Genomic DNA, 11,258 nt, shown 5'->3' on the forward strand with positions numbered 1-11,258 from the left:
CCCCCCCCCCCCCGCCACTGGTCAGAGAACCTCCTACTGCCTAGGACTTCAGTTTAATCTTCCTAAGGCTTGTGGAGCCTGCATTCAAACCACTCCTTTTACCACCATGAGCTTGGTGTTTTTTGTTCTGATCCCTGCAGTAAAGGGAACAAAAATTACCTGAAAGCACCCCAGTGTCGGAATCTCCAGTAGGTGTAGAGTCAGCATATATTGCTCCTTCACCACACTCTACAGACTATGACGCAGAGGGCATGTTGCAGTGAGTGGCTGGAGTGCAATTATGTGGGACAACTGAAAGCAACTCTGATTCCTCTAACTGGTGAAAAGAATCAGGGATATTTAATAATACGTGGTTGGTTCTCAACTTCTCCTTTTTCCAATGTCTTGGACTCTCCCACATAACTGTGTGAGAGAGGGGAACCATTCTTGGCTACACTCTCCTAGGCACAGGAAAAGGCAGTCAGACTCCTATCCGACTCTCTGTAGGGCTCCTGTCCTGTAGATAGGTCAGATTTCCTTTTTCCCCTGCAAAGCAGTAAATGGCCAATAGGGGAACTGATGAGCAGCTGCAACAGGCATTGGTGGCTGTGCACCCCCACAGTGATAAGACTGAGTCAGGTGCTTAATTTGAAAACTGGCAAGATACTTATGAAAATATATTTTCAATTTGTAATTCTTTCTTAACCCAGTTGCTGTCAAGGACCCCTGCCTAAAGCTTTGATGGTCACAAGTAGCCCCAGGGCACAAGTTTTATACTATTGGCCTAGAATGTTACACAGTGCATGAGCTACCTGACTTCATCTTACTTAGACAACAGTGTATAATACATTAGTAACTACTTGCCTAATAAAGGCTGCACAAACAGGACTCTTTGGACTGGAGAATCTGGCCGTGTGTGTGTGCGTGCGCAGTATATTGCAAATGTTTGTGTCAATGTGCTCTGAATCTCTGAAGATGGAAAAAAAAAATTTTTTTTCCTTAGCTGCTTATGGTTTTTCAAAAATAGCTATAATGTGTGAGGAGTTTGATTTACCTTGTTGCAGGAACACTTCATATGCCTAACTTGCCAGCATGTGGAGTGATCCACAACAAGGAAATACATCTTTTCCTAAATGGATGAGCTATGCATCAAGGTACATTCATTACTTTAAGGAGTCAGAAGGATACAAATGGAATAAAGGGAACTATTTCAATTTCAAGTTCTCACTCACTGGAATGTTTTGAGACCTCTGAGCATTCTCAGTAAAGAAGAGCCCTCAAACCAGCTGACAAAGGACATGGCTACACTGGAGAGTTGCAGCACTGGTGGTGGGTTTACAGCCTTGCAACTTACTCTGTGTCCACACTTGCAAGGCACAGCCAGCGCTGCAACTCCCTGGCTGCAGCGCTAGCTGTACACATTATCTGCTTGGGGTGTAACGATTGCAACGCTGGTGATGCAGCACTGCTCGTCAAGTGTGGCCACCAAAAGCGGTTTTATTGGCCTCCAGGGTATTAGGAGGTATCCCAGAATACCTTTTCAACCAGTCTGCTCATCAGTTCGCACTCTACTGCCCTGGGCTCAGGTGACCCGCCCTTTAAATGCCCTGGGAATTTTAAAAATCCCCTTCCTGTTTGCACTCCACACCTGGCTGAGCGAGCAATCAATCAATCAATCAGTAACCATGCCTCCATGCGCCAGACGAGCCCCAGTATGGAGCACTGGCGAGTTGCTGGACCTCATCAGTGTTTTTGGTGAGGAAGCTGTGCAGTCACAGCTCCGCTCCAGCCGTAGGAATTATGATACCTATGGGCAGATATCAAAGTCCATGCTGGAAAGGGGCCATGACCGAGACGCGGTGCAGTGCAGGGTTAAAGTAAAGGAGCTGCGGAGTGCCTATTGCAAAGCCCGCAAGGGAAACCGCCACAACCATTCAGTCATTTTCTGTAATATTAAAATTTCACGAAAGTACAGAAAGTGAGACCAATATATTGTGAATGAATAATTCTATGATAATAGTTAAAATTTTTACGTTACTCACTATCTCCTTTGATTTTGAGAAGCTGTTAGATAGAAACACCAGTACCAAAGAGTTATTTATTGATGTTTCATGCCTCGAAAAGCAAGGAAATTCACTTCAGAATCCCTCATCATCCATTGGCAAGTCCTTATATCAAAATAATGTCATGGTCAGTAGCACGCCTGGTTTGATGGCAAAGTATACCAGGAAGCGCCACAGGTTAGAAGTTAACTTCATTAACAGCTGGGCAGTTTAGAACGTAGATGATACCCTCCTATTCACAGCAACTGTTCCAATGGATTTTGCCACAGTTGTCGGCTGCAATTATTAGAGCAACACAATGGTTTGCACTGAAATGAGTAGATGAAGAACTTGGTAAATCAAGAGGATGAAGAGGAAAAATGTTCATCAGAAATATTTCAGTGTTTATTTGGTAAATGCAAATATGTAGGCGGGTGAGTCCGCTTCATTTGCATAAAACAGCCAGCTATCTGTTCTGGAACCCAAAAAAAATCAGATTCGAATCGCTGTGCATCACCTGACAAAGCCAAAAGCTAGCTCCAGATCACAAATGGACTATATGGCATTGTCAAGTTGAGGGATATGAGGTTCTCCCTCCCAGAATGGGTTCACTCTTCAATTCTGATAACCCATTGAGCCTATAAGGTTTTTAAAGTAGTGGGTATTAAGCTGGATAGGTTTTGGCATTAGTGATTTTTTATACTAGATGCCCCACAGGCAGACGAAGTGAAGAGTGGGCGCGGCGTGATATCAACGCCTTTATCGCCTGAATTTGAGATGTATTTGATTCTCAAACTGATCTGAGGGATGAGATAATGGTATGTCGCACCCAAAGAGACGGCAGAATTTTAGGCCTCGATCTGCGAGGGTGGACTGTTTACAGCAAATTGTTAATGTTTACCAGCGACTCAATTTTTTTTTCTTTATTTTTTTTACTCCTCATGTGTTATTTAGAACTCCTGTTAATAACTGTAATGGTATTAAGCCTAGTGCCAAAAACAGGTTAGTAGGCATGCATCTGAGCGATAAGGGGTTTGTGATCTCAGTGTCATATAATAACAGGTCTCTTTCCGGCTCTGGCTGGAAATGTCAACCTTACACGTTACCAGGTTTGTAACAGGTAAATGACTGCAAATTACCCCTCAGTCCTTGCCAAATATCCAATCAATTTCCAACAACCCATGTTTATATTCATCAGTCCTAGCCCTCTCCTTGAAACAGAAGTCCTGTCGCCCGGTTTCGGTAGTGATGGATTTTGGAATTACATGAAATGAAGAGACCCTCGGTGAAGCCATTCAGAAACTTATTTATTCATATACTTGTCTCAGAATTTGAGTTCACAGTTTGTCAGACTGATCCATGATCCTGTCTTTACCACAATTATGATCTCCCACTTTTATCCAGGAATCCAATTATACATAACCAAGCAATGTGGTTGCAAAGTTTCAAAGCCACATGTACTAGGTAAAGCCTCCACAATTGCAAATCAATTTGTATGTTCAAATCACAAGTATGTGCATACAGTTATTGAATATGTATTTTTGCACGAAAGTTAATAGGTACTATGGACATAGCTGGCTCCATGCCTTTAGACACAGGACTATGGGAAATGATAAAACAATCTCCTGGTCCAAAAAAAAAAAAAAAAGGGGCAGCAACTTTTAGAAATGGGTGTGCAATGGGTATGTCAACAGTTATTTAAATGCAAACTTGGGTAGTAAACTTTTTCACTGTGAAAAGTAGAAGAAATTAGGAGTAAATTCAATACTTGTAACAGAGGATTAGATGTGCTTTATATAGGAGTGAATGTAATACTAATTGTCTAAGGGTGGGTTTATTCTATTGATATGGAGGCATTTAACGCAAAAGAGCTAAATTTCATGTCTCTTAGTATCTAATTCAAGAAAGCACTGCAAAGCTTTTTTTTGAGGGATTCTATAGTCTAAATCCTTTGTCTTCCATGGGACTTTACATCTGTTAAAGTTAAGCAACATGTTTAATTTTTTTTTCCCCCGAAATAGACATCTGTCCTCTCTCTCATAGATTTGGCCTATGTGCAGTTTGAAAAAATATAGACAATTGGGCATATACAGTATGAGAGGTAGGCCTTATAAGGGACTCTACAGACCTTGAGAAAGTGGGTAAAATAAAGCCCCCCACAGTGGAGAAACAGGGTATTTTTTAAGGAGCAACTTGGAACAGGTGGCTCCCTGCCCAGCCACACCTGGCTGGGCTGGATGGTGGGTCTCGGTCACATCCGCGGGGGTCGCGTGCTTGTTTTCCCGAGCCCAAAGGCGGCATTCCACAGTGCTGAGCATGGTCCATTACCGTCCACAAGGCAGATTAGGTGTCACCTACGCAGTACAAGGGCTCCGACTGCACGATTATCGTCGGATCTCTTCACTGTCATTTGGAGCTGAAGATAGCTCAGACTGTCAAACATGGGCTGCCTGCTTGGTGAACATCATCAGGCAAAGTCCTCAGCAGCTCGGGCCGCGAGTTTCCCACCTCTCAAGAAAAAGCGCACTGCACAGAGTACTCCAGCAAGTGAGCCGCCGAAAACTGCATGGTTTCAGAATGTGGGGAGGCACACGCGAGTAAATGACGGCCCAAGGCGAAGCACTCTGCTGGCGTTGAACGGGAGCGCGGATATGTACGCCCCGACCAACCCCTTCCCGTCTCTCCTGCCCGTTCCGACAATCCTGACGCCAAAAGGTGAGCGTGCTCTCCTGTTGGATAGCTGCCCCACAAATCAGAGCACCACATTGGCGCCTACCAGCCGCTGCTCCAAGATGTGGCCACACGCCTTTGGATAGCTGCCCACAATGCACCACTCCCAACAGCGCTGCAAATGTGGCCACACTGCAGCGCTGGTAGCTGTCAGTGTGGCCACACTGCAGCGCTGTCCCTACACAGCTGTACGAACACAGCTGTAACTCCCAGCGCTGCACACCTCCAAGTGTAGCCATACCCAAAGACCATAAAGTCAAATCGTAAGAGCAAAGGGAGTTTCCCATGTGACTCAGGCTGGAGGCCTGAAATCTTAGAGTGAGAATTCTGCAAGATATCTTTAGAGAAATAAAATTTAGCTTGCAATTCTACTTCTCTAAGGTTTCCATTTCCCAGACTGGTCCAGGAAACTTTTAGGGCAGGTCTATGCTACAAACTTGAATTAGTGAAGACTTCTGGTGAAGATGCTGTAAGCTGACTGGAGAGGCAAGACCTGTGTTGGCAGGAGAAGCCCTCTGGTGAACATAGTGCTGTCTATGTGGGGTGCTAGGGTCCATATAATCTGGATTGTTCACACCCCTGAGTGATGTAGTAATACTGCGGTAACCCTATACTCGGACTTAGAAAACAGTTTGTTCGCAGTAAGAATGTTAAAAAAGAAATGTGACTGTAACTGAGAGTTCTGCCAATAGACGTCAGAAATACATGAGTTCATAAAATTCTTTAAAAATGTTATAGGAACCATAAGACCAGGAAATGGACAAGAGATCTTATCTCAAGGGACCAATCAGCATCCTCCACAACAAAATAGAGTACTGCAGCAACTGCAGCAGGGGGACTGGAGGTTGCAGCAGCTGCACCACTTGCATCACCAGCAACAATTACTTCAGGATGCTTACATGCAACAGGTACAGGCTTATTTTACTAAAGGAAAATGCCATGTTTAAAAAATAATTAAATGAGTATGCCCAGATTTTAAATTCTATATTTCAATTACACATGCAAATTTAAACTTTTCTACTACTATGGGTGGTTCTTCCTTTTTCAGGCAGAGAGGAATATGGGCTGTTTTATTTCCCCTTTATCCTGCATCTGTTGCATAACACTCTTTTTATAGTTACGTTCTATATATTAACCAGTTGCTGTTTCTTCCGGCTGCTTAAACTTGGATCCTAGCTGGATTTTGACTTAGCACTAGGTGTAAATGATGGGATGTGTGAGACACCCTTGCATTCCAGCAATCTAGGAAAACAGTGTAATACTGGCAACGACTGGCAACAATAGGTTGTTCTCTAAAGATGCCATCTGTGTAGGATTCTCATTCTGTGGTTTTGCCTAGTCAGTGTAAAATTCCCATAGCTGTTGAGGTTTTTCTGACCCTGGATGGTAGCAGCAGTGAGAGCAGAAGACAGATCCCTCTTCTTGTTGGATCCTCCTGTAAATACTACCTTGGAAACATTTATGATCCCTTTTATTGATCATGGTCAGCAAAGGTGTTCCCTTTTGGTAACTGACTGTGCATTGCTCCAGCTGTTCTTTTGGCACTGTGTATCCTTAAAATACTTACTTAAACTTGTGTTCCGTTGAGTATGGCTGCCTAAATTTCCTGAGGATCACATCAGTTTACTTGTACTGTGTAGCGCCTAAAACACACTTGAGGGTGAGTGATACAAGAAATAACCATCTGAGAGGGAATCTAAAAGAGCAGCCAGGTTTGACAGATCCTGTGGGTCCATAATACATCATTCCTCCTGCCCCCCCCGCCCCCGACTCTACTTTTTAAGGTAGACCGTTGAGTTTTCATTCAAGTGTTCACTTGCAAAATAGACTAACTACTGGCCCAGTTTTTATATCTTGTAGTACCAGAACGTGTTTTAAAATGCACCAATTGTGGATAGTGTGTTTTACTCTTATTTAACTGTGGCTCTCCTTTATTGAAAAGGCTGCTTATAGATGCGTTTTTTAAACAAGCTGTTTAAAATAATAACTCATTGAATTGTTTTGGTTAATTTTTTCAGAAATATCTCTTTCTTTCTAAATGTAGTATCAACAAGCAATGCACCAGCAAATGGTCCAACAACAACTTATGATGCAATCTATGTACCAACAGCAACCTTCCCCATCCCAGTATCCTGCCATGGTATGTTGCCTGTAGATGCTGCTATTCTTTATTTGATTAGTTGGTATGCTATACAGATTAATTGCAACATATAGTAGTCTTAATAGGTATCTGAGCTGCAATAGACATCTTAAATATTGGGCAGCGAATCATCTAATTCATTTCCCAACATGCTACAGCTTTCAATGCTAACAAAATAGCGCATGTTGACATGTTTCTCTGCTCATATGTTAGCTGATTTTATAATGAGCACAATTTAAAGAATGTGTAGATTTGTTTTAATACTGGGTTACAATTAATGCGCACTGCATGAAACGCTGCGGTGTAGTTACTTACTAGACTGAGAGAGATTTGGTTGTTACAAGAATGTAGGCAGATATTCAACATCTAAATGTTGGTAGAAAATGAAAGCACTATAAAATCCAATATTTGAAATAAACTTTTCAGGCTAAGCCTTTCAAAAGTCGTTGCTTAAAATTGAGTTCTTCGGTGGTCTGAATATTTCAAGTGCTGAATGTCCAGCAGCTCCCTTTCAGGCCCCATTGTACTGGTACTTATCACAATTGTACACACAATTGGCTAACAGTACGTGCAGATTCTGCAGTTGCATGCAGTCATATTAACTGAACTGAACACTCATTATGAACACAATTACGGAAGTTTGGTCCTTAAAGACAAAAATAGAAAATAAAGCAGTACAGTAGTCACCATTTAAAATATTTATAATTTTGCCTTTGCAAGTAGATATTGAAGTACAGCATAACATGCATTAACTTTGCTTGCCTTTGCCAGTAAATATTTTAATAATTGCAACAGTTGTATGCACAAACGTGGCTGAGCTAACATTATTAGTAGAACCGTAACTTTCTCAGAGTAATGTTAACTTGGCTACTAAATGCATACTATTATGCAACATCTCATTTTCTGGTTTTTACTTTTTATTTGTTCATAAATTAATATTCTGAGTATACCATAAAATAGAGGATGGGCACCAGAGCAAAGAGTTTTTCACTTGCTTATGATAAAGCATTTGAAATCAAATATGTTACATTGACTGAAGTTTTTTTATATGAAATATTCTAGAATGCAGTTTTTAAAATATACCTAAAGTCTTGAGTTAACTGATATTTTTTGATTAAGTTAAAACCTTTCTTTTATTTACCATTTGATGTATCATGATTTCACTAAACAGTAAATGTTCTTACATAGTACCTGTGCTGCAGTATGTAGGTACGTCATGGTGGAAACTTTAAGCTCAGAATTTTTATGCTTTTGAGAGAGCTTTTGTACATGGTTTGGTCTTTTCTTAGCCAGATGGAAGAATTTGGTATTTTGGGGTATGCAGTCCCTCTGGACTTAAAACCATCTTTGTAGTCAGGTTCTATTTCATTAGACTTAGGTTTAAACTAATTTTAAATGTTTTTATTTTTATTAATAGATACAATATTGTCAGTTTACTCCAGCTTTGTAATGTAGTCATGGAAAAATAATTAGCCCAATCTAATTAGTACACTTTCTTATCTCTAACATAATCAGAGATTTTACTCCCCTATCAAAATAGATGTATCTGGGTATGTGGGCAACTATAATATTTGCAAGGATAATTTACACCAAGATTACTAACATGAACATTATTCAGCATTTCATCCTTTAATGGATATAGTAAAACATAACTTGTTGATAGCACATCCAGTACAGCATTGTAAGGACTCCTCTGTGCTGCCATACAGTGCCCTCAATATACACCTTTACCCTGATATAACACAACACGATATAATACGAATTCAGATATAACACGGTTTCACCTATAACACGGTAAGATTTTTTTTGGCTCCCAAGGACACCGTTATATCAGGGTAGAGAGGGGTATTGAAAGTGTGTGTAATTAAAAAAAAAAAAAAAACAAATTAGTAGCAATGGTAACATTATATATTTAGTTTGATTTTTTCCTCCTCCAACTCATATGTTTCAATGAGTGATTTATTAAACCAGCAATTTTATTAGTAGTATAAGTGCTCTAATATTGGTTTCCTGCAGTTTCAGCAGGAATATGTAACTTTGGCTTTGCCATAGCCTGATGGTGTTTTGGCTTCCTCCTCATATATTAATTTCAGACAAGCTGGGTGAGGTAATATTTTTTTATTGGACCAGCTACTGTTGGTGGAGGGGACAAGCTTTCAAGCTTCACAGAGCTCTTCCTCAGGTCTAGAGAAGGTGAAGAACACTGAGAAATTCAAAATCTTGTCCCCTCCACCAACAGAAGTTGGTACAATAAAAGATACTACCTCACCCACTTCATGTCTCATATCTTGGGACCAATACAGCTACAATAACATTGGAAACTATGATGAGAGAATCATATTGTAAGTCCAAATACTCTACAAGAAGCAAAGTGAAAGTGGCCTGTTTTTAATGGCTAAATGAATTCTGATTACTTTATAATGGTGAGTATCTTCCTCAGGTGCAACAATACCAGCAAGCTCTCTTACATCAGCAGATCCTTGCACAGCAACATCAACAGCAACCTCAACATCCACAGTCTCCTGAGTATCTTACCTCTCCTCAAGAGTTCTCACCAGCCTTAATTTCCTACTCTGCATCACTTCCAGCTCATGTTGGAGCAGTGATGGATTCTCCTTATACGGCCAATAGGCAAGTATGCATATTGTTGAGACACTAGGGCCAGAGGCCCTAACTGACTCAGTCCTGTTGTGATGGTCACTGTACAAATACTTGGCTGGTCCTTTCTCAAGAGCTTATGTTTCCTTCAGTATTCTGAAATTTATTTAAAATGTGTCCTACAATCTGCATTCAACTTGATGCTATTTATATTGGGGTGAGGTACTTCTCTGGTTACTCTGACTTAGAAGGGTTCTGTTACTGACAGAACACACCTTTCAAAGCTGATTGCTTCTGGACTAACCTCACTTCCTGCCTTGGTTGGTTATGGGCTAAGTTGCTCAGGTATTGAACTTGACACCTGCTGCCATTTACCATTCTGCTATCTCTAGGCAGGATTAAAACATTTTTATATGCTGCTCAAAGGTGTGCGTATGTCGTGATTTATTGTTGCATGTTACTTGTACACCCCACAACACAAGCTATGTCTTAAGTTTCTTTCAGTTTTCAGACCTCAACTTTAGGTGTACACAATGTAAACTTTTCTACTTTATTCACTATGCGTTGGAAAGAAAAGATAATTCAAAAAATCAGCTTCATTTCTTAAGTTTGTTATGATGGAAATATGAATGAGGCTGCAGCAGAAATATTTTCAGCTTATTTACAAAGCTGTGATAAGTCAGTTTTCTAAACCAAACAGACATAGATTGAAGGGTAAAGGAGAGAGCTTTTATGGTCAGATATGGGTGGGGGTTGTGTTAAATTAGGCTGAATTTGGCATTATATGGGAGCCCTCTCCAAAGATGTAAGATCACATTTGAGACTCAGTAGCTGAAGGCAACATTCAGGTGACAGGCAAAATTTTCTTCTTGACGAGTAGCAAGAATCCACAGAGACCATATCAGATAGAGGCATCGTCTTCATCCAGGACAGCTAAGGTAATGCTGTTAGAACTCAGGAGTAACCACGGCCTGAGGTTTTGATAGGCTTCTGTAAACCAGGTGCTTCTCAGAAGCCCCAGGGAGTTCAGCAGGAGATCACTAAGGCGAAGTGGCCCTCCAGATATGTTCCAAATCCCAGAGCTCCAAATATCACCAAGGCATTGTCTGAGCCAAGATGACCTGACCACCACAGACAATGGACACCAGCGAGAATGTAGGAGACCTTACTAAAGACGTGTTAGTAGTTTATCATCTACAACCAAAGTCTACATAGTTCATTTACCTGCCAGACAAGTTCACAGTTTCTTAGCAATGCATGTCCCAGTTGGTGCCTCATCCTCCCCAACCTCAATACCCTTTCCCCCAATGTGATTGCCTCTCCTTCGGCCCCTTCCGGGGCACTTTTTCTGCTTGACACTCCTTCAGCTTACTCTTCTTGGTGCTGCTAGTGATGCTCTTCCTCTTCTCTGGAATAAGCTGGGTCTGGCTTGCATAAACCCCAGCCTCCTCCAACTCCACCAAACTCTGAAAATAGTAGTTAGTTGGAGTCAGCTTCTTGGGTCCTTTTTTCTCTCCCATGTGAGAGTTCACTCTGTCCCAGCTTCACAGCCCCTAAATCTCTGCAGCTTACAACAGAAAAGAAAATCAAAAGGAAAATACAGACAACAAAACACCAGAACATTGATGAAAAGTTGCCAATCCTTTGAGTTTTTATATGTTGTCAGTGGTTGATACTGGTGAAAGTTAACTGTTTGAAAGACTTCAAAAGTAGATTTTTTCAGCATTGTGTATTTAAAAAAAAAAAAAAAAAAAAAAAAAGGCCTTTTT

The 11,258-nt window shown here is 41.0% G+C and overlaps 1 protein-coding gene across 2 annotated transcripts in view; it reads left to right on the top strand.

The window, feature by feature from the left end:
* BMP2K (BMP2 inducible kinase) overlaps positions 1-11,258 on the top strand; it is an 82,433-nt gene that overhangs the window by 33,803 nt on the left and 37,372 nt on the right. For both annotated transcript variants that reach the window (XM_032778105.2, XM_032778106.2), the window contains exons 10-12: positions 5,490-5,659; positions 6,796-6,891; positions 9,332-9,522. In XM_032778105.2, the coding sequence (XP_032633996.1) occupies positions 5,490-5,659; positions 6,796-6,891; positions 9,332-9,522 (457 nt within the window). The remainder of the gene's footprint in view (positions 1-5,489; positions 5,660-6,795; positions 6,892-9,331; positions 9,523-11,258) is intronic.

This window comes from Chelonoidis abingdonii, chromosome 5 (genome assembly GCF_003597395.2).
Source record: "Chelonoidis abingdonii isolate Lonesome George chromosome 5, CheloAbing_2.0, whole genome shotgun sequence".
Taxonomy (NCBI): domain Eukaryota; kingdom Metazoa; phylum Chordata; order Testudines; family Testudinidae; genus Chelonoidis; species Chelonoidis abingdonii.